At 32.5% G+C, this 22,082-nt stretch overlaps 1 protein-coding gene and 1 long non-coding RNA gene across 2 annotated transcripts in view; one reads left to right on the plus strand and one right to left on the minus strand.

Moving 5' to 3' along the window:
- LOC135127945 (angiopoietin-4) overlaps window positions 1-22,082 on the minus strand; it is a 153,350-nt gene that overhangs the window by 30,541 nt on the left and 100,727 nt on the right. The window contains exon 2 of the mRNA XM_064054658.1: window positions 20,782-22,018. Within this exon, the coding sequence (XP_063910728.1) occupies window positions 20,782-22,018 (1,237 nt within the window). The remainder of the gene's footprint in view (window positions 1-20,781; window positions 22,019-22,082) is intronic.
- LOC135128409 (uncharacterized) lies at window positions 4,445-7,597 on the plus strand. Its single transcript, XR_010280396.1, has 5 exons — window positions 4,445-4,883; window positions 4,982-5,090; window positions 5,147-5,350; window positions 7,299-7,451; window positions 7,499-7,597. It is a non-coding gene; the product is annotated as an uncharacterized LOC135128409 (long non-coding RNA).

Below are 22,082 nucleotides of genomic sequence, written 5' to 3' on the forward strand. Positions count from 1 at the left end.
TATCTCATTATTGTGTCGCAGCGATATAGTTGGCAGGTAAGCCTTGTAACATCACAATGGAGTACTGCGTTTTTCAGTTGATTTTACAAAATGGCATGTTAAATCGAAAATTAACGTTTCTGACAGGGCAACAGCAAAAAACATTTAAAAACATACATATCGAGTATTATATAGCTCTATTTTATATTTATTATTTATGTTTGTGTTGCAAGTAAATAGTATATTCATAAACAAAAGATGCTGAGTCTTAAAAAAAGAAATTTCTTCCCTGTCTTAAAACTTGCACAACCGAGATGACGCCAATAGTGAGTTGCTCTTAAATTTTTTTTTCATATTATATTTCCTGTAATTATATTTATTTATAATTTTATTTTTATATGTCCATAACGACCTGCGCTTTATAAAACAGAACAAAAGACTTAATGCACATAGTTTATGATCAGAATTAAAAAATGTTCGATCTAACAGGTAATACGAATTAAGACTAGTAATGAGACATTATTTTTTAACCTCTGCCTATGCGTCACTGCCAAAAAGGAACAATTATACATATACAGAATTTTGAAATGAGCTCGAAAAATAAAATGATATATTTCATTATTTTATTAATTCTAATGCAAAATATGTTGATCGGCAACAAAAGCAACAAAAAGAAAAAAATCGAAATTAAAAAACTAATCTATTTCAAGGTCAGCGATATCGTTCTTAAATAAAAATGAATTAAATAATTTCTTCACTTTCATCGTAAGGAAAATAAATAATAATTTGAATACGAAACAATAATTGATCATCGAGTTTTGTGTATTGACTTTCGCACTCAGTTATAGGTATATCTGTTTAACATTAAATTTTCAAAAGTTTAGATTTTTCCAATGTAATCTTGGGCTCTAAAATAAACTGGTAATGTATAATGTATAATTATAATTGAGTATTTTCGTGGTTGATCTTTAAATTATTATTTATTCAAAAAATTCACTTAATTTCATATCCAATATGTAACTAACTGAAAACTGATAATAAAGCAGCAGATATGACGAAATAGTGTAGACTTTTTTTAATGTCGGTAATAGAGTGTATGTATAATAACTAGAGAGCGGAAAATATGCAGCAAAATTTTGGGAAATATGATCATATGACATGCATCAAATTTATGCAAATATGCAATAACTTTCTTAATATATGCAGAGATATGCAATTGCATATGCTCCAAAAATAAAAAAAAGCGTAATAACCGAACTAAATTTATTTACAAATTGCAAAAACACCTCACCTTTTATTACAAAAAATACATAAATCACATTGCAAAGTGTTTAATTAGATCTCACTGACAAATAAATTACATTTTTTAAGATAATATTCTTATACTCAAAAATAAATATTTGTAAACAGAACGAATTAAAAAATAGTAGTAATCGACTATTTAATTACTATTTTGGTAACAATTTATTTTTAAATATTTTTCGAGATATTCTAACAAAAATTTTTCCGGTGATTCTAAAGTATGTATTTGTAAATAGAAAAACTGCGTACTGCGTCCACAGATGTAAAAATACTCATCGGATTAGAGCAGTCACAACAAAACACAGTTCCTTCTTGAAGAATAAGTTCAGGAAAAGGTTTAATTCATAAATTAATTTGAGTTATCTACACATTGACACACATCTCTATCGCTTTAAATACTTAAATGCAAACTCACGATGAAAAATAATAGGATAACGTCCCTTCGACCATCATAAAACACCATTAATACAACGAACAAAAATATTGAAATGAACGGTATTTCCAAAAGTAATTAGGACCCGAATTTACCTGTAAGGATGGCTTAACACCCGGTGGTTCCTCGAAACTACTATAAAACCCAAACCTTTCCCAGTTATTTGAAGCTCAGGACAATATTTGCAATATGATTAATGAAATTTCGTTTTTCTAGAAAAATGCCGATCGAATGGCATTTTTTTTTCAAAGTAGCACAAAAATTGATAAAAATGCAAAATATGGACCCGTTACGTGAAATATGCAGCAGAAGGTAAATATATGCAAATATGCAATTTTTTTATAGCTGTTACTTAGTTTATATCGTGGATTTCAAGCCGATTGACTCAGTCCGATCCGATTGAAACTAATGGTATAAACGCTGCAGATCGAATGTTGAAGCGGATTGACTATCAAATTTCGATCTGACAAACTAGTCGGATCGAATCGAACCGATCGGATCTAAGACGGATTCAAATGCTTGAAGATGCGATGTAAACGGGCTTGAACTTTTATAGGTTTATTATTTATGTTGACCACTTCACAGATAAAAAGAAATAATGTTACACTATTATCTTTCTCCAAACGTCAAACTCAAACCAATTTCAAACTACAAATCAGTAGATCGAACGGACTGTTTTCCGTGATATAAGCGCCCGTAGATTAAAGTGAGTTTGACAATTTCGATCGTCTCGAAATTCGATCGGATCGAAATCTACGATATAAACAAACTATGTATTCATTTTTAATTAGCATGATTCGTTCACATATTAAATATCAAGACTTATATGCAAAAAATAACGGATATGCAAATTTCATAAAATCCGCTCTCTAATAATAATCAATACATCGGGTATGTTTCTGTTGTTGTCTTCGTTGGACACCACTGTATTTACAGTATCTAAGCAGGTATACGTTTCCGCCCCTAAAATCCCACGTACGGCATCCTTTGCCCACGTAAATACAGTACCTGGAATGAAAACAGAAACAGAAATACCTTTTACAACACCTTATCAAAATTTAAAAAAACCACTATGGTATTATTTGAAATTTATTGTTAAAGATTATATGGTCAATTAGATGTGGGTCGTCGTATTCTTTAAAAAGTGACCTTCGTCAGTGAGTTCGTAATGCTTAATTAATAATTATATTCAGAGCGAAAAATACAACGGCTTTATTAGAAATATACCAAAGACAAGTTTTTTTCATTGTAATAATTTCTAAGAATTATTTCTGTAAACTTGTTTACTTGAAATGTTATTTTGTAAGTACCTGCTTGGCAAATGATAAATAGAACATCTGTAAGGTGACCAGATTTCAAAAGTCCGAAATCGGAACATTAGTTTCCATTTCCATCGTAATCTGATATATAACTGCTTTGAAAATTTTTAGTTGTAATATACTAACAGTACTGACATCTGCTGACCTTTAAAACAGTGCTGACAACCGTATCGATACAAGTTTTGTTCCCAATTTTTCACAAAATAAAATTACTATTCATGAAAATTAGTGCTTTATCCGAGGATTTATCTTTATTCTTATCAGATTTATAGAAATCGGAACATTCACGGAACGAATATTTTAATCGGAACATTTATTAGACGAAATTTTAAATCGGAATTATTAGAGTATTGAAATCGGTGCACTTCCGATCAAATCGGAACGTCTGGTCACCTTAAACATCTGGGGTAATATAAGGAAGACCCAACGACACAAACAAAGCCATAAAAATTCTTTGCCCATTGTCCCTGAAACGGGACAAGGTTTTGAAGAGTTCATTCGTCGAATTTTGATTTTATAAAGACGTTTATAAAGCGATGATGGGTAGCAAAAAAACTAGAGTGGTTAATTTTGATTTTATTAAATTTATTTTATCTAATGAAAAAATAACGCTCAACTTCTGCATTTACTATCCACCAGATGTTTGGGGGGTGCAGTCGGACCTTTGTTAGTTTGGTTTGTCTATGAGTCGGACGATCCCTTTTTTCCATATTTATGGTTATTGCACTTCACACTCACAGTGAAGCTGTCGAATTCCATTAGAGATGGGCAAAATCGTTCCACGCGTGGAGCGCTACAACCGCTACCGCTACAAGAAAATAGCGCTCCAAGTAACTAGTTACTTTGGAACGTATTCATCACGAGTGGCGTTTGAGTACGACGCTTCCACTTGTCCGCTTGGAACTTGGAACGAATGTTCCAATCTCAAGTACCAATATGTAGCGAACGGACATTCTGGACACAATAAATACTGACAACAATTAGGACGGGCACTCTACTTTCATTTTAATAAAAAAAATAATAAAATAAACAAAACTACAAATATTTTTATAGTCTTGTTTTCGCAACTTTCTGTGTTAATTCCCAATCTTCTACTAGACTGAGATTTTACAATTTTTTTCGGTTCCTATTGAAATACATGTATTCAATTAAAACTTATTTATGAACTATTTTATACCTAAGCTTTTATATCTTTTCTGATAATGAGTCATTTATATCGACCGTCGCATTCTTACAAAAAATTATCGAATATGCCGCCCTCAAACAAAATACAACACTTGCTGATTTTGCCGATTGCTTTATGATAAAACCGCTTTGCTTTTTATTTTATCTATTTTTTTAAATATTGTTAAACCTTTACTTTTGATCTGCGTTGCATATATTTTGTTTTTCTTTTTTTTTTCATAAATATTATAAAATAAATACCTATTTATAAACGTTTCCTGATATCTTTTTTTGTGTTGATAAACACACAATTATTTTAATGACTGAAAGATTATTCTCTTTTTTTTTCAGTTCCCAAGCCCTCACTATTTGCGTTTCTTGTAACGTTCCGGACAAACGTGTTTTATGATTTCGTTCCTTGAATTTCCGTCCCGTAACTCCCGTACAAATATCGTTTCAAGTTCCAAGTGGAACGCAGAGTGGAACGTGTTACTTTTGTGGCGAGGAGCGCTACACTCCGCTACTCGATAGTAGCGCTACAATGGAACGGTTCCTAAAGTAACGACCCATCTCTAAATTCCATTTGGCCATTTGGGTCACAACCACCGAACCTTTCTCGTGAATCCGTAACTCACTTCATTTTTAATGCAGTTTTGTGAAAATTGTGTGGGTTGAATTTACACTAGGTAAGTTAATATAATTCTAATGAAGCAATCATTTTAATTTTTACATGCTTCTGTTGTTTTTGATAACTGTACGTAAATAACAACAACAGTTTTTTTAGACAAGCTGGAAATACCACCATTAATCACTGAAGATACTCCCGCTGATTTTGAAGAACTTACGGTGATTGTTTTTGAAAGTGAGGCGCTTTGCCATAACATGTTGCAAAGGTATGTTACTGCAATTTTTTATGAACTAGGTGCTAATGAACATAATTTTACTCTAGACTTGAAACAAATACAAAAAATATGTGCCAAACAAAAGAAATTTTAAAGGAAACGAGTGAACAAATCTCCAATATGAAAACGTCATCAAATGTGACAAATCAAAAAGAAAACAGTAATAGAAGATATGCCGCCAAGACCACAGATAAACAAATTTTGAGGAATTAGAAGATTATCTCTGCCTACTACAACAACCAGGTTTCTTTGTAAGTTAAAAAAATACAATTAGTCCAGTCAAATTAGCGATCAACCTCGCAATGAGAGATAATAAGCTGAATTTTCGTATATACCTTCATTTTAGCATTCTAAAAGTTGTCTCAAAAGTCTCATAAAATCTCGTGTCTGCGTCGTAAGTTATTCAAGGTCAAAGGTCAAGAAAAACATTATTTTGCGATTATCTCGGTTTCTATTGCTCTAATGATGTTAACACCTATTATCATAATTATAGAGCACAAAATTTGGGACAAATTTTATTTGAAACATTTTTTGATATACTTAATCGTTTTTGAGATAGAGGGCAGTGGGCGCGCAGCGTTCATCCATTCATACTGTAATGCAATCAACCGTGAATATCTGTGAATACTATCTTGAATTTTGAAAAATTTGTATTATTTACCTATCAGTTAATACATTGTATTTAATAACATTTTGCATATTTTCAATACATTTATTTAATGATACTTACCTACTTTGTATAATTAAAAACTCTTTAAATGACATATTTATTGTAGGTATATCTTAGGTTAGATTATTATATATCTTAAAGTTATATTAATTTTTTCAAAGTAAATTTTAAGGAAGTAAAACGAGTTAATATATTTTAATTTTATCTTTATTCAGCAGCTGTAGATTTCTTACGATTGAAATTGAATTGCAGTGAAAATCTATAAATTTTTAATATGTAATTTAAAAAACAAAAGTATCAATTTTCTTCTTCTTCATCGTCATCTTCTGGACGTTCGGGAATTTCTGTTTCATCGTCGTCATCTTCGGTGCCCTGAATTGTTGTTTCCAGACCTTCCAGTTATAATCATGATAGAAAAATAAGTATTTAAAAACTTACACATTTTAAAGATATAAATAAATTGAGATATACAATAAATATTTCATTAAATGAGTTTTTAATTACACAAAGTAGGTAAGTATTATTCTATGAATATATTGAAAATATGTAAAATGTTATTAAATACAATGTATTAATTGATTAATAATACAAATTATTCAAAATTCAAGGTAGTATTCACAGATATTCAGTTGATTGCATTACAGTACGTATGGACGAGCGCTACGCGCTCACTGTCCTCTATCTCAAAAACGATTGAGCGCATGAAAAAATATTTCAAATAAAATTTGTCCCAAATTTTGTGCTCTACAATTATGATAATAATTGTTAACATCATTGGAGCAATAGAAACTGAGAGAATTGCAAAAAACTGTTTTTCTTGACCTTTGACCTTGAATAACTTACGACGCAGACACGAGATTTTATGAGACTTTTGAGACAACTTTTAGAACGCCAAAATTAAGGCGTATACAAAAATTCAGCTTATTGTCTCTCATTCCGAGGTTGATCCCTTTTTTATGCTAAAATGACTGGACTAAATATATTTATATATACTTACATATAACATAATTTTGGATATTATATACAGGTAGATGCCTGTAATACTATAACACTTTTTAGGAACCTACTAAACATGACACATTTCGCTTAATACGTTACATACATAGTGGGTTGCAGAAAAGTCTTATAGTGAAGCACCCTGTATGTTATACATACGCGGTGACTTCCAAATAGATTCGGAAAAAAAAATCCTTTAATTGTCACACGGATTCAAAGTAATTAAATTGCTGCTCCAGTTTCAAGAAACAAATACGGAACATCTTGTTAAATGTAAATGATGCGGCAATGATTTATTCAGTTTCCATTGTGACTAAATTTTTTCTTTATTTTTGCTGTGTGTTGCTTAGATGAAAACAAATGGCACTGAATGAGGTGTAGATCTTGATATTTTTTCCCCTGAATTAGGACTAGATAAAAGAAATTACTTAAAATTTTCTCTACTTCGTGATGTTGTGGTTTTATTTTCCGAACTTATTTCAGAGTCACTCGATATATACACATAAAAATATTTTCTTCTTTTCTTATTTCAGGAACTGCTATTGTCCCAGATAGGTGGTAATGGGAAAAAGAACAATGTGGGGCGTGTATTAAAAAATATATTTTTCACCGAATTTGCTGTAGCTTGTTTGTTCGGTAGGAAAATTCCAAAATGGCTGGGACAAAAACAATGAATATTATGAAAGGTATTTTTTTGCAATAAATATATTTATTACAATTTTTATTTTTGAAGAAATTACAATGAAGACCCATTCCGCAATAGAAAAAGAAGTAGAACAACGCTGCTCAGAGTGGCTACGGCATTCTAGTCAACGCCTGAAGAAAGGAAAAACAACGACAGTTTATAGTTTCTGTGTCTTTTTTTAAGTGTAAATTATATTGTATTATTTTCGAATTAGGAAATCATATATATATTTATTTATTTATATTATGAATTTATATTAATTTTTGTATTTTATTACTTATTACATATTATATTTTTTCAAACATTGAATAAAATAATAATTTATTGTAAGCTCTAAATTTTACTCTCCATATCCATATCCCTAAATGGTAACTAGACTTTTTGAAATGCCTATTCATATCGCATAGATCATGTTAATAAAATATACTGAGAGTTATATGTTTACGATGTTGCGATATATGCGTAACGTCTATGTCCATTTAATACGTTATATTGGCGTTTAAAATAAAACGTAACAGATACATCAAAATATAGAGAATCTAGCGACATACTAACACAACGTTATGATGATGTACCAGCGAGCACGTCTCTAGTCTGAAACAATGTGGATGTCACCAGTATGTTACAAGCATGGGTCACTGTTGATTACATTACATAGCACAGGGAAAGCAAATGTACACAGTTTGGTATGTAACAGCTAACAAGATCCTAGACAGAGTTAAGTGGCATTAACATCGCTACGACGTAACTGTGTTTACTGGGCGATAACCAAATATATTTTGACTAAAAATTTAGTATGCTCTTTATAACCTTAAAACATTTGCAAGATTTCAAAACATTCGGTTCGGGAGTTCCTGATTAAATCAATAAAATACATTTACCCATTCATTAATTTTTTTGGGTCACTCTGTATATGCAAATCCAAAAACTATGAATGGAATGATAAATTACAAGAAAAAACTCATCATATTTTGTACATTTTAGATAGGATTTATTTAGCAAAATTTTGTGGTGATGTAATAAATTCTTTAGGGGGGATGAGCAAATACATTTTGATCAAAAACTTACCATGCTTATGATAACTTTAAAACACCTTCAAGATTTCAAAGTATTCGGTTTTGTAGTTCCTGAGTAAATCAATAAAATAAATTTACGCATTCATTAATTTTTTTGAGTCACCCTGTATATGCAAATCCAAAAAATATGAATGGAGTGATAAATTACAAGTACAGACTCATCATATTTTGCACAGTTTAGTAGGATTATTCGGCAAACTTTCGAGCTGACGTCATCAATTTTTTGTAGGGGATAACCAAATATATTTTGAGTAAAGATTTAAGATGCTCTTTATAGCCTTAAAACATCTGCAACATTTCAAGACATTCGGATTATCAGATTCAAAATTAAATTGCAAAATGTTGTTTTATAATTTTGATTTTTTTTTCCAAAAATCTGGACGTTTCGGGTAAAAACTCAATTCTGAGTCGTAAACTACATGTTTAGGACTATATTATTTTATACAATTTAAAACCCATTACTATGTACAATTTTGAGGTGACGTCATCACATTAGTGGTGGGGATGATTAGACAAATTTTGGTTAGCGTTTTACCATCTACATGATATTCCTAATATAACTACAAAATTTCACAACAATCGGTCCAGTACTTTCGGAGATTATCTGTCTAATAAAATCCGGGACGGCAGACAGACGGATAGACGGACGGACAGACGGACAGACGAACAGACAGACGGAAATGGGAGACCTATTTCTTCGTCTTCTAGGGGTCATGAAAGATCGAGAAAACGTAAAAGTAGAGAGTCGGCCGACGGACTCGATTACAATACTTCCTTTGTGTGAACTATTCAAAATTTCTCTCTATGAGTATATTTAAAGTGCGCGTCAAAGTTAGGGATATCCTAATTAATTTAATCTAAGCCTACTCAATTGTTTCCAAAATTATCAAAAAACTAATAATAATCACGTCTGAAGCTGTTGTAATAAATTATAGTTCATTTTTTAACGGCGTGGAAATATTTAGTCAACCCAAAACACATATTTTACAGTTAACCGGACAATTTTCATAATGTTGAACAATTTTGAATCGACGTGTTTCGCAAAACAAAATAAACCTCAACTTTGACATGAAGTTATTTTCAAAATTGAACAAAACTAACCTAAAATTTTTTGTTTCATTCGTTTAAAGTGTAACTTGGATAAAACATTTTATTCGAATTGCAAATTATGTATAATCAACGCCGCCTTCGACGTCACTCTTTGTTGGTGTATATTATGTTGCACAATTTTGTCCATGCCCTCAAAAATTAAACCATATGGTGTGATTTTTAAAATTCCTGCTCTAGTTGGCCATGTGTTGTACATATGTAGGGGAACGAGGGGCTTGTTGTAACAGGGGTAAGTTGTAACACTAAATTTTTTCCCAGAATTTAAACTCTTTAACGTCAGGTTTTTTAATGAATTTAATTTTTGCACCATAAGACATCATGTCATCACAACCACTGTTCCTTCAGCCAACGCAGTGAGTGGATGTGTGCACGTGCTTCGTTTTGGCCAAGTAATGTAAAATATTGCTTTAGTAAAATTTGGTTTTTCGTATCAGTTATTAATTAATTTAAAACGTTTAGTTTTGCATGTAGATAAAAAAATACTCAACTTTAATATTCCTTACACATTTTGACGCTAAGCCACATAATTTTGTCGAAATGTAATTAAATGTAGAAAATTGTACTACGGGGCATGTTGTAACAATACGCTTGGGGCAAGTTGTAACATGTTACAACTTATCCCAAATTCACTTCTACAAATTTCTTACCTAGCATACGAAAAGCGAGCCAAAATTTTGACCTATGCCATATATTGCTTTCCAGATATATTAAGAAAAAGGAAGACAAAACTCAAATCTTTAATGTTGACTCTTCTTCTAAAAGTTTAGTTCAGTTTTACTGAAAAAAAATGTATATAATGAAGTGTTGTGTTGATTTTTGAAAAATAAAGTCTAAATATGTATCAACATCAGCTTTATTTTTACTGGTACTACCTGTCTCATGGCTGTTACAACTAGCCCCAACCACGGGGCAAGTTGTAACACTGCACTTTTTTTAAGAAAATGCCTGGTGTGAAGTAAAGATGAAAAATTTTGACCTTTTGCCTGTTCAGTCCAATAGGGGAATAGTTAGACTACCGATAGATACTTTTATAATGGTCAAACAGCTAATAGATACCAAATTATATTCGTTTTCCTAAAAACTGTTACAACAAGCCCCTCGTTCCCCTACGTCAGCAGTGAAAAAGGAACAAATTTAAAAAATCACTCGATATATATTATGCGAAGTAAATTATGTCTAGTTTGACAGAAGTGTATTTTGTTTCACCCTCCTGTCGAAGTTTCATTCATTTCCTTTTTTTTAAAACAATTTTTTAAAAAAAAATCGTATTTATATAAAAGTAAATTTGGTAACGAACTGTATAAGCTTACTTGCTTACTCGATTTTTGCGTTTCCTTTGCATCAGGTACACATTGTTGTCAAATGGAATTTTATCAAATTATGTACAGGTACACATTGTTGTCAAATGTAATTTTATCAAATTATGTCTAGTATTTGCCATTTCTATTGAAACACCACTTGTTGATCGTAAATTTAGCAACGTTGATATTCAGATAATTTTCTAACTAAAAGGCGTTGTCAATCAACCGAAAGCTGTTACCAATTGCTAAATTTTAAGCAAAATCAACAGGTGGTGTTTCAATAGAAATGCAAAGACAGTATTACAAAAAGAAAAAAAAAATCATAACGTTGTACATTCCAACTGAAATAGTAATTAAACATGCTCATGAATGACGGAAATATTAAGTAAAATTGTTATTACAATTTATGGTGATAAATGAACGTGTTAATTAGCTATTAAACATAGTAAAAGAACCAACATTAAGGGCGTAACGAATCCGCGATTTTGCAGACAACGGGTATATTGCTCTAAAACAGATAAGTCATCCGATGGCAAACAAAAGTTCGGTAAAGCTACTACATTTGGAGTCTTCTAAGAGAACACTTTTAGGGATTATTTTCTAATGATACTAGGTTCAGAACAGGCTGTTTTTGGCATATGTATTATGTAAAATGTATTAAATGATCACTTTGGAACAAAATTTTATAAATTAAGCAGGTCTAATGTATATTTTTAGTTACCTTCTTTAATAGAACATTGCCTCAAAAATTTTTTGTAATAAAAAATAACATTTCTCCTAAACTAAAAACAAAAAGGAATTGGTAGTAAAGAGAATACTTTTACAACGTTTACAACGCTCTTTGAAGCGTGATCAATATCCCGTGCATGTCAGGGCGTTTTTTTTTAATTTCCTGCTAAACCAGTTTTTCATAACGCGTTTCGTTATGCGATTCATCAGTTTTTTTGTGAACTCAAATTAATTTTGATGTCTGTCATATAACACAAGTCATAACTTCACTGTGTCCTAGAATTTGAAATCCCTAGAAAATGTATTCATTCAAGCCCTTTGCTATTAACAGGAACTAAATGACGAGCCCTTTGAAGATGTACCCTAAGATAAACGCTGTGCTGTGTTCTGAAGTTGAATGTCCATGATTTCTTTACTTAGGACTCAATTTCCAGTTGACTTTGCATTAATTTAAAATTAATCATTTCATTTGTCAAAGTCAGGAATGTAATTTCCTTTATTGGTTACAACTCAGCTTAACCATTAACTAGTCTTGGGTGCCATAAACCAGAAATTTGCTCTTGCCACATCCTCTTTGTTTCCCGCAGTTGAGCTAATGTTCAGAATTAATTACTGTAAAACCGCAAACGTTGTATTTATTTTTATGTCACCAAAAACCCACCACAAGCTAGCCGGCACAGTTAATAAATCTCCCAATAATGTGGGAACAAATCTCTAAAAAAAAAAACCCAAAAATATGTCGCAATTTATGCACACTAGACCCGGTCTAGCCGATCGTCCGACTTTCCACATTTGCTGCCTTCGCCCAAATCGCATTTCTACGCACCAACGGATCAACAAAAAAACCTTCTTGCCTACCGCACGCTGAATCGGTCGACATTTTCACTTCCTGCTAAGGACCGGTTACACCCGCTCGTCGACGTTACGTCCTTTTTAGGACTGCGTGCACGCTTCGCTATTTGGACCGCTTTTTAAAACGTGTATTTCGGGCCGATCTGCCGCGAAATTAATGAGATCGTCCGCTATCTTGCAGCAGAAATTAATCGGCGTTGTTCTTGCTGTGGACGGCGTTTTTCGGCGCGCAACAGATGAATTATGGTCGTCGCATGAACGCAAACAACCATTTTAATTAAATCTCCTGATGGACGGCGGCCACATGCGTGCCGGGAGCTGCAACACGAGCGATTTTCAGACGAGGAGCGTTAGAAAGTTGGAGCGTGATTGGGTTATTTAGTTGCTGATTAGTGGAAGCGCGGAGATCTCAGCGGACAACGATAAATATACGTTTCAACGGTTAGAAAAAGTGCACGCATCGAAAGGTTGAACACGCCAAAAGTAAGAATAAGAAGGAAGGTATGCTTCAAGCGAAAAACTAGAATTGTTTTATTTACATATTATGCGGCGTCGCACATATTAAAAATATTCATCTAATTCTATTTTAAGTAAGTATAGTGTGTTTTGCACATCTTCATTGCTAATTTTTTCGTAGCCTATGATTAGGATTTCCTCAGGTTAGCCACTGAATTCACTTCTTCACTTTTCTTTTTTAAAATCTCCATAATAGACCAATACTCTTCGGCTGGTCTAACTTCAGGGTGTTCGTGCTAGTCTTCGATTGATTTAGCGTAATGATCAATCTATCGCAATTATGTCATAAATCGATCATAGTTTACGTTGACTTGCCAGGAAAAAATGACGTTAGTAATCGTGAGCTCTGTATGTCCAAGCGTATAACTCGGCTTGGTCTAAACCAGTGATTCGCAAACTTTTATTATTGATGACACCCTAAAATTTTAAACAAAATTTGGCGGCACCCCACCAAGAACAGTTTTAATTGTAACTAATTTATTATCAAAAACCCTTTATCACATGTTTGTATAATATGTAATTGATGTTAAGATTGTTTTATAAATATTTGTTAGCCATCTTACTTCAGTATGAAGAAAATTAACATGTTCAGAACACATTTTCCATTACTGAACAGTTGTACCATATTAATAAAATCAGATCATCAATTATTATTTTTTAAAGTTGGTTCTGTGCTTATATTTATAAACATCATTACAAAATTTTCGCGGCACCCTCTTGGGGGATCCGCGGCACCCTAGTGTGCCGCGGCACCCAGTTTGCGAACCACTGGTCTAAACTGTCTTTATACTCAATTATTTCTATAATTATTATTGTTTTTTTGTAGACTGTTCACAACTAAATCAATAAATGAAAAATTAAAAATTTGTATTACCACAAGTGATGTATGCAGTCAAAATTAGAGTTTCATTAAAAAAAGTAAAGAAAAATCCAAATCTTAAATTAAATTTATACTGATATAATGAGTCTGAGGCTCGGACCTGACCTGATCTTAGATTGTTTTTCCAAAAATAGTACCCAGATATCGAAAAAGAAATTAGTCAAAGTTGGCCATGCACGAAAAGCCGTTTGTCTTAGTTTATAATAATTTTTTATTAAACGTCACGTTGACAAAACTAATTTGCAATGTTATCACACGAAATTAAAGTTTTTTTGTTAGAATTTTATTCCAGAAATGGGACAAAATTGGAAAACGGCGATTTTGATTCATTTTTATCTGTTTTAAAAGTAGGTGTCATAATTCTTATTTTAAACTGTCAATTTGACAGTTAATAAAAAAATTTAAATTACGACAAACGGCTTGTCGTGCATGGCCAACTTTGACTAATTTATTTTTCGATCTCTCGGTATTATTCTCTAAGCGACCTGTTGCTTCCATAATTATTCATTTCTTAAAAAAAAAAATCAACTAGACATGATGTCGCTTCATTCCCACGCCAGGCCACTTCTACAGCTGCAATTTGAAAAAAATTTCTATGCAAACCTTCGGTTGTATTTTCGTCGAAACTGAGAGATCTTTTGAATTTCGACATTTGTTAAAGCTGCAGAACTATTTTTTTGGTAATGACTGAAGTTGTGCGGGCTTTACGAGCTCCTTTAAATACTAAATCCTTGAATGGGTCAATTTTTAAAATGTGCTCTTTAAAGTATATATTTTTCTTGAATAAGTTTAGCACTTGTATCCCACATAGTTTTCACAACACCTTCTTTGTACTATAATCAGACCCATCTTTCCGATTCATATTAAATAAATATCCAATCCTTCAAAATAATCGCCACTTCTTCATCGGTCGTCTCAGCTCGCAGTTAGTACTTTCGCTGTTTGCAAAAACTTCAAATTATTTCCAAATATATATCTCAATTTTCTTAGTATTCACGGGTTTTAAATTTTTCTATGGCTTCATCAATTTTTTTGGTCGAATTTGTACCAAAACGATTCATTTTGCACAAATTCTTGATTATTTACTTCTGGGGGGACACGAGAATTATAGAAACTATCAAGCTGATTACTTGACAGTTTATTAAAAGTACTCTCGAAGAATTTGGTAGGAGAAAAGGTGTTACATTTGGCTAATTATGCCAAGCGGCTACAAGAGATCGTACATCACCTTGATTTTGGAAAATCTACAATTTTCATCCTAACTATTAATACACGTTTGAGCTGAATAGTGACAGAGGAGTCTTAAAGACTGTGGAGTCCCTCAAGGATCGATTCTTGGTCTCATCTTGCAGCAATTATTCCTACCACATCATCTTTATTGCCCGCGGATGAATTAATTTTCAGTATTAATTAAAGTAAAACCGCAAACGTTGTAGTTATTTTTGTGTCATTAAAAACCCGCAAAATTAATAATTCTTTCATAAATGTGGGAAAAAATCTTAAAGAAAATGGTGTTAAGGTTATTATTGAGACAGAATTTTCCTTGTCCCTGAACAGTCCAACTAAAAAACTGGAAAAACTATAAAATTTAATTTTGGCAAAATTTTATTTATTTTATGAAAATCTCTATAAGCTAAAAATATAGCGTTATTAACGTGCGTCGGATCATCTGAACCATCGGACTCTTCTAAACGTTGCTTTTATACCGGGTGTCTGGAAAATGGCGGATTAACTGTTCAGTACCTTAAGTACGGGGATTTCAGGAGTCCCAAAAAAATAATAAAAAAATTCTTTATGATGTAGATTACAAAAAAAAAAACATAATTTTATAAAAGGAAAATTGGCAACCCTGCACCCACCTAATGTGTGAATACCTCCGGCTTACTGATTTCGTAGTCAGGATGGTGACAGAAATCCATCTTTTATTTTTTTTAGGACAATAACCATAATAACCAGTAGTCATTAATCTGTTATTTTTCATTAATAAATAAACCAAAAAAAAAACATTTAATAAGACATTTATAAATTATAAACAAAAACAAAATCAACAAAAGAAAAATCCATTAAAGCATAACGAACTAAACACTAGAGAAGATGTTCAAAATTCCTGCCTTATGCATATAAGTAAGTTCGTAATGTTTCGAAATTTTGATAATTTTTTTGTAAAAGTTAGTCATCAGTACTTGGTAAGATCAAACTGATTTTGGTAAATGACATACCTCTAAGAAAGGAGAGGGTGGGTGGGCGGACCTAGTACTTGCTAAAATAAAACTGATTTAGGCAAATGAGAAACCCTCTAAGAAAAGAGAGGGCGGGTTAGTAGCTGCTAAGATAAAATTGATTCTGGCAAATGACATACCCTCTAAGAAAAGAGAGGTTGGGTGGGCGGGGCTAGTAGACTGATAGATAAGACTGATTTTCGTAAATGACGTATTCTATAAGAAATTTAATTAAATTATTATAAAAAAAAGGCTCCAAAGCACTTTCAAATTCTTTCCAAACAGGAATATCTAGAACCTCAAGAGTGTTTTAAATTTTTCAAAAAAAAAACGGGGTGCCAAAATGAACTCAAAAACAGGTCAGGTCAGAATTTTCCAAAAATAGAACACCGAAGTCCCCCAACATTGTTTTAAATAATTTACAAAAAAAAATCTCCATGAGCTCCCAAAATAATACAGCAAAAAGGTTACGCAATTTTGATTTTTTTTGTAAAATCTGGATGCCTACTGTAGGAGTGTGTTATTTTACAAAATTTAAATAAATTTACGACGAAATAAGGACAGGGGAGTTTCATATGGACAATGGGGTCTCTCAAAGATCAATTTTTGGTACTATTTTGTTTTATTGCATGTAAATGAATTGCCACAACGCTTGTCCAACGCGAGTATTACATGTTGTACGCCGATGACATCTCTACTGGTGAGGTTATAACATTTATTACCTTACAAGCGCTGAAAAACACAAAAAATTGTCGACCATTTCGCTTACCATGATGGGATGGTCTTGTGATTCGAATTCATTACATTATTTCTCTTTTTGAATAGTGCTAGACTTTCGTGAATATCTAGAAATTTTACAGTTATTAACAAACTTAACTAATGTTCAATATTTTTCGTATGGTCTGTGATCATTTTCAAAAGTATGGTGAGCAACACTTGATTTTTTAGATCTTCCAAATTTGAGGTGAGCCATGTGTTCTTTAAATTGATTTTTCGTTTGTCCAATAATACAATCTGTACATTTCTTAAATAAATTTTCCACTCTTCATTGGGCCTTACGTTATGCTTTTTATCAAGAGTGAAAAGTGTGACGATAATGACTGAAGGAAACAGAGAATTATTTCGGAAAAAGCAAATTAACAAAGATCATTATCTAAATAAAGCCAATACTGAGAACGAATATTACTATTCACTACACATGTTGAAAGTAATGAAAATAAAATCGATGAAACGTTGAAAGAAATCAAGAGTATAAGAAAAGAACAAAAAGTGACTTTAGATATGAATTAGGAACTGAAAGAAAAAATGGAACCAAAGTAAGCAAAAAAGGGATAGAAAAACTAGAAAAAGAAAATAGGAAAGATATACTACAAACTTAATCTTATCTTAGTTTATGGTCATTTTGGAAATTTCTGATCTGACATAGGCCATGTATTTTTTAGATCGTACAATCTTTATGGTGTATTTCATAAATCTCCGACTTATCATTGGACTTTACTTGATGTGACGATAGCGGAAGAAAAAACAGAGAATAATTATTCTTTAGGAAAAACAAATTAACCGAGATTTCCATCTGAAAAAGGACAATAGGAGAAGGGATAGCACTAAGTATGTAATGATGTCTAAAAACGGTGAAATGGTGAAAGAAATCAGGAGTATAAGAAAACAACAAAAACAAAGTTTAGTCTGAATCACGATATTGAATAAAAAACTGATAGAAAAAAGAGGAAATATGGAGAATAAATTAAAGAAACAAAATAAATGATAAAAAAACGAGAAGGCAACAAAAGTAGAAAAAACTTAGTGAGGAAAAGGGTAACCGTAAGTACAAATGATGTCGAAATATTGAAAGAGCAATTAGAATAGTTTACAAGAAGATATAAATATTCTTAAGAATAAAAACAAGTACAAAAATATGAAAGATCATGAAGTGCACCCAGAGTCAGACATGGCAAAAAGAGAAAAAGTTCGTAAAAGGTTGAAAATGATACAAAAGTAAAGACAAATTCACAGAAAACATTAAGAAGAAGAAGAAGAAGAAGAAAACAAAACTGATCATAACTGAAAAATACAAGAAACTCGCATGATGGAAAAGACAGTGGAAAAGATTACGAATCACGGAAAAGAAACGAGGACACAAAATAATTAACATCGCAACCTGAAATGTGAGAGTACAGTTGAAAAAACTGATAGGGTTTTGGAATCTAATAAGAGATGCCAAAAAGAAGAAAAATGGGAATATCCAAAACGAAAAGGATGACGTTTAGTAAATGTAAGGAGGAGGATGACAAAAAAAAACTAGTTGTAACAAATACCAGATTTAGACATAAAAACGAAATGTCAGTCTTCTGGTATTTTCTTCAGGCAAGAAGATATGGAGTAACCTAAAATATATAAGAATCTATCGTGGCCAGCAAGTCGAAAGTGATCATTATTTACAAAATTGTCATTCAAAAAGAACTTGACTCCTAAGGAAAGAAACAAAAGCGAAAAGTACGGAGTTATAAACTGGATTACGAGTATATCGAAACAATAATTAAATAACAACAAAAGGAGATAGAGAAAGCTTTGAGTGAAATGAGGTTTAGTCAACAAAAACAGATCGATTTGGATGTGTTTAAAAATGCCATAAAAGAAAATCTTGTAAGATGGTTCATGCAACGGTACGTTGTTAAAGTAACTCAAGGTACACAGCCGACGACAATATATTTATTAACAAAGTAAAGAAAAAGAATCAACAAATATGAGTGGAACTATAAATAAAGCGTGTTTTGACATAAATTAATAATAAATTAATGATAAGAAGAAACTCGTCCTTTGTAGTGGAAACATAATAAAAATAATTAATTTAAACGACAATTAAAAAAAGTAGCAATGCTAGATCTATTTAGAGACAAGTTTTAATTCAATCTGAAATTTTAAACACGAATTAACGTTACGAAATTCAGTGCTCCACGACCTTAATGTCAGAGCAATTTACTTACTGCACGCCATATTGTACAGCAGTACACTAATAGACCCATTTTTTATATTTGAATGTCTCGAAATACTGTATTATCTCATTAAATTTGCGGCGTCTTTTAAGCACCGTTTATTAACTGTATATTATTATAACCACATATCTCATTTTTTTAAATGAATTTATGCTAATGATGTTGTAAAATGACAATGAGTATTAATAAATATTCATGTAAAGGTGTTTTAAATAAGTTTTACTTACATAATACTTCACATAATGTAGTTTTTGTGTTTATTCTTATTTGTGTTACAAATGAGCGGAATGCAAATGCATATTATTGTAGAAACATGTAGCGCATGTGTTTATTTTCATCTTTAATGGAGCTGAGGAAGACATTTGCATAGGGTCACAGACACGGAAAACGCCACAGACTAAGCATTCACTTGCACTAAATCTGAAGTCTTTTGTAACTCTATAAATCTGGTTTCATCGCTTAAGTCATTGTAATTTCTTTGTAGTAAATTTAAATCAACTTCATTTAACTGCACCATATCACAAACAACATTAAAAACTTAAAAGGGGGTTAAACTTAATGTATTTCTTCGTATAGATTTGAGGCTTAGGATTATATCATGTATTATCCATTATCTGAACTTGGTGTATATAACCATACGTAGGATTTTAAAAAAATTAGTTTAATTGTCCCTTTTCTAAACAGTTAAAAAGGAATTATGCAGAATTAGTTAAAAATTTTGTCTGTGTTACGGGAACTGTGTTTCGTTTTGCAAGTTAATTTTATCTCGCGCCTAATCTTGTCCATTTTTTGTGTGAATACTAAAAATATGGGTTCGTTAACAAATGTTGTGCTACTACATGTCGAAAATTGTGGTTAAGCATTAATTAAAACCCTAACTTGACAAGTTGCTATTTTGGAAACTGGAAAAAATGTAAAAAGCCGCCATAAATCGACGTTAGAAATTTATGTAATTACAATAAATTCCCGAAAAAGCAAATTAGTAAAACAAGAATGCAGATTTTGCAAAAATTTCTAAGCGCCATAATTTAAATCACCAAATTATCATTATGTTTTTTAACAGTTGGTTTCCACATTATCTTTTGACATTTATGAGCGTTAAATTTGCAAAATTAAAAAATTAATATATAATTAAAATCTCAACAAGCCACCAATTTATTATGCCATCTTCACGAAAATTGTAAATTAATCGCCGGCTACCACCTTTGATATTTTCTGTTTCCCTTCAAATTCAGCTTCCCTTTCCAAATTAATTATTCACAAATTATGAAACCATTGCGTGACATTTACTGCTGCACCATAATTAATAATTTCGGCAGAAGCCGCGTTACATCATTGTTTTAGGAAAACACGGCCAGATGGTCCGTGAAGAAAAATCACTTTCGCCGGAAATTGGCTTTTTATCTCGCGCGGCGTTAAATAAATGCGCTTAAATGAAACAAAGGGACCGCGTTCGTCCAATAACGGTGCCTCAAAGTGGTAAATTAGCTGCATTCACTACATGTCTTATTGGCGATATTACGGTAATTGGACTCTTAATTCGGGGAAAGTTACCATTAAAATCAATGACGTTATTGGACGCCGATAATTGAGCTATCGATTTTGAGTAACGGAAATGCCGACCAGATTTCGGAACAATTTTTCTTAAAACTTACCTTTACATCTTTCACGTTGGCTAAAAGCTCCGAAGCAAACGTCGTGTTAGCAGGCGATGGCTTGTTCTTCACACTCGGGAAGATAAGACCACTCTTTCTCTTCTCTGCTCGTTTTTCCGTCGTTTGTTGCGTTGCGGGTGTCATAGGAGTCGTGCTACTTAGATTCAGAGTTGACGAAGTTTGAGTAATGGATGTCGGTGGTGGTAACGTCGTAAAAGTCACAGGAAGAGTGGTATCAGTTGCGTATTCTTCGACGTATCTACTAGGGTCATATTCCACCAATCTGTCAATCGTGGGATCCAGAAGGAGTTCTGCAGGAACGGGTCTCTGAGCTAACGTAGCTACGTCGTCTTCCTGTTTTTTCAATCTCTTCTCCACTTTATCTAAATTGGCGATTATCTTGTTCGTTTTCGTCCTAAGGTCGCTATGAATTTCACCAATCGCGCGCTCTTGTCGTTGGGTTTGCGTCAACAGTTCGTCAGATTTTGGGACTAAATCGTCAACTGAAGATTTTGTACCGACTACCACGTCCCAAACTTCATCCATTTTCTCAGAAACGGAAATGATGGGTCGCATTTGCTGAACCAAAGCATCGATTTTGTTGTTTTTGACCACTTCTGGAATAGGCGTCGTGGTTTTATTGTAATAGCTGAACGTCATATCGTCGACAATAGCATGGTGAACATCAGTTATCATCGTCAACATTTTTCCAAAATTTTCAGACACCAAGTTGATATGGTACTGGAGTTTCTCATCAACGTGCTGTGTAGCTTCTCTTAATTGTCCCAGTTCTTTACTTACGTGACTGATTACTTCAGTATTAAGCGCTTTAGTGATCTCGACGACGTTCATGCTAACTGGTTTCTTTTCGCTAGCTTCGGCATTTATGTCTTCACCTTGAAGGAAATTATTGTCGAGCTGATTTTTCAAGACGTTGAGCTTATTGTCAATGTCGCTGACTTTTTGGTCTAGCGACACTAATCTTCGACCTAAGTTTGCGTTGTCACCTTGACCGATGTCTACTTTTTTCGGATCGAAATTGAAGAGTTTGGAATCAAGAAGAGCAAGTTTTGCGATTACAGATTCAGTTTTGTCGATGTTATTGTTCACTCGGTTATCTAAACCTTCGACTCTTCGCATTAAATGTTCAACTGCTTTGTCTAAGTTTTCTATCCTTTGTAGTTTGGAGTCGAGCGTGGAGATGATGGCTTCGAATACGTTGAAAAGGTACTGTTCCCTGAAAAAAGAACTTCTATGTAATAAACTGAAGAAAGAGTTGCACCGGGTTTTTATAATGATTT

Source organism: Zophobas morio, unplaced genomic scaffold (genome assembly GCF_036711695.1).
Source record: "Zophobas morio isolate AGI-343-1 ecotype UQ-CSIRO unplaced genomic scaffold, CSIRO_AGI_Zmor_V1 ptg000012l, whole genome shotgun sequence".
NCBI classification, from domain to species: domain Eukaryota; kingdom Metazoa; phylum Arthropoda; class Insecta; order Coleoptera; family Tenebrionidae; genus Zophobas; species Zophobas morio.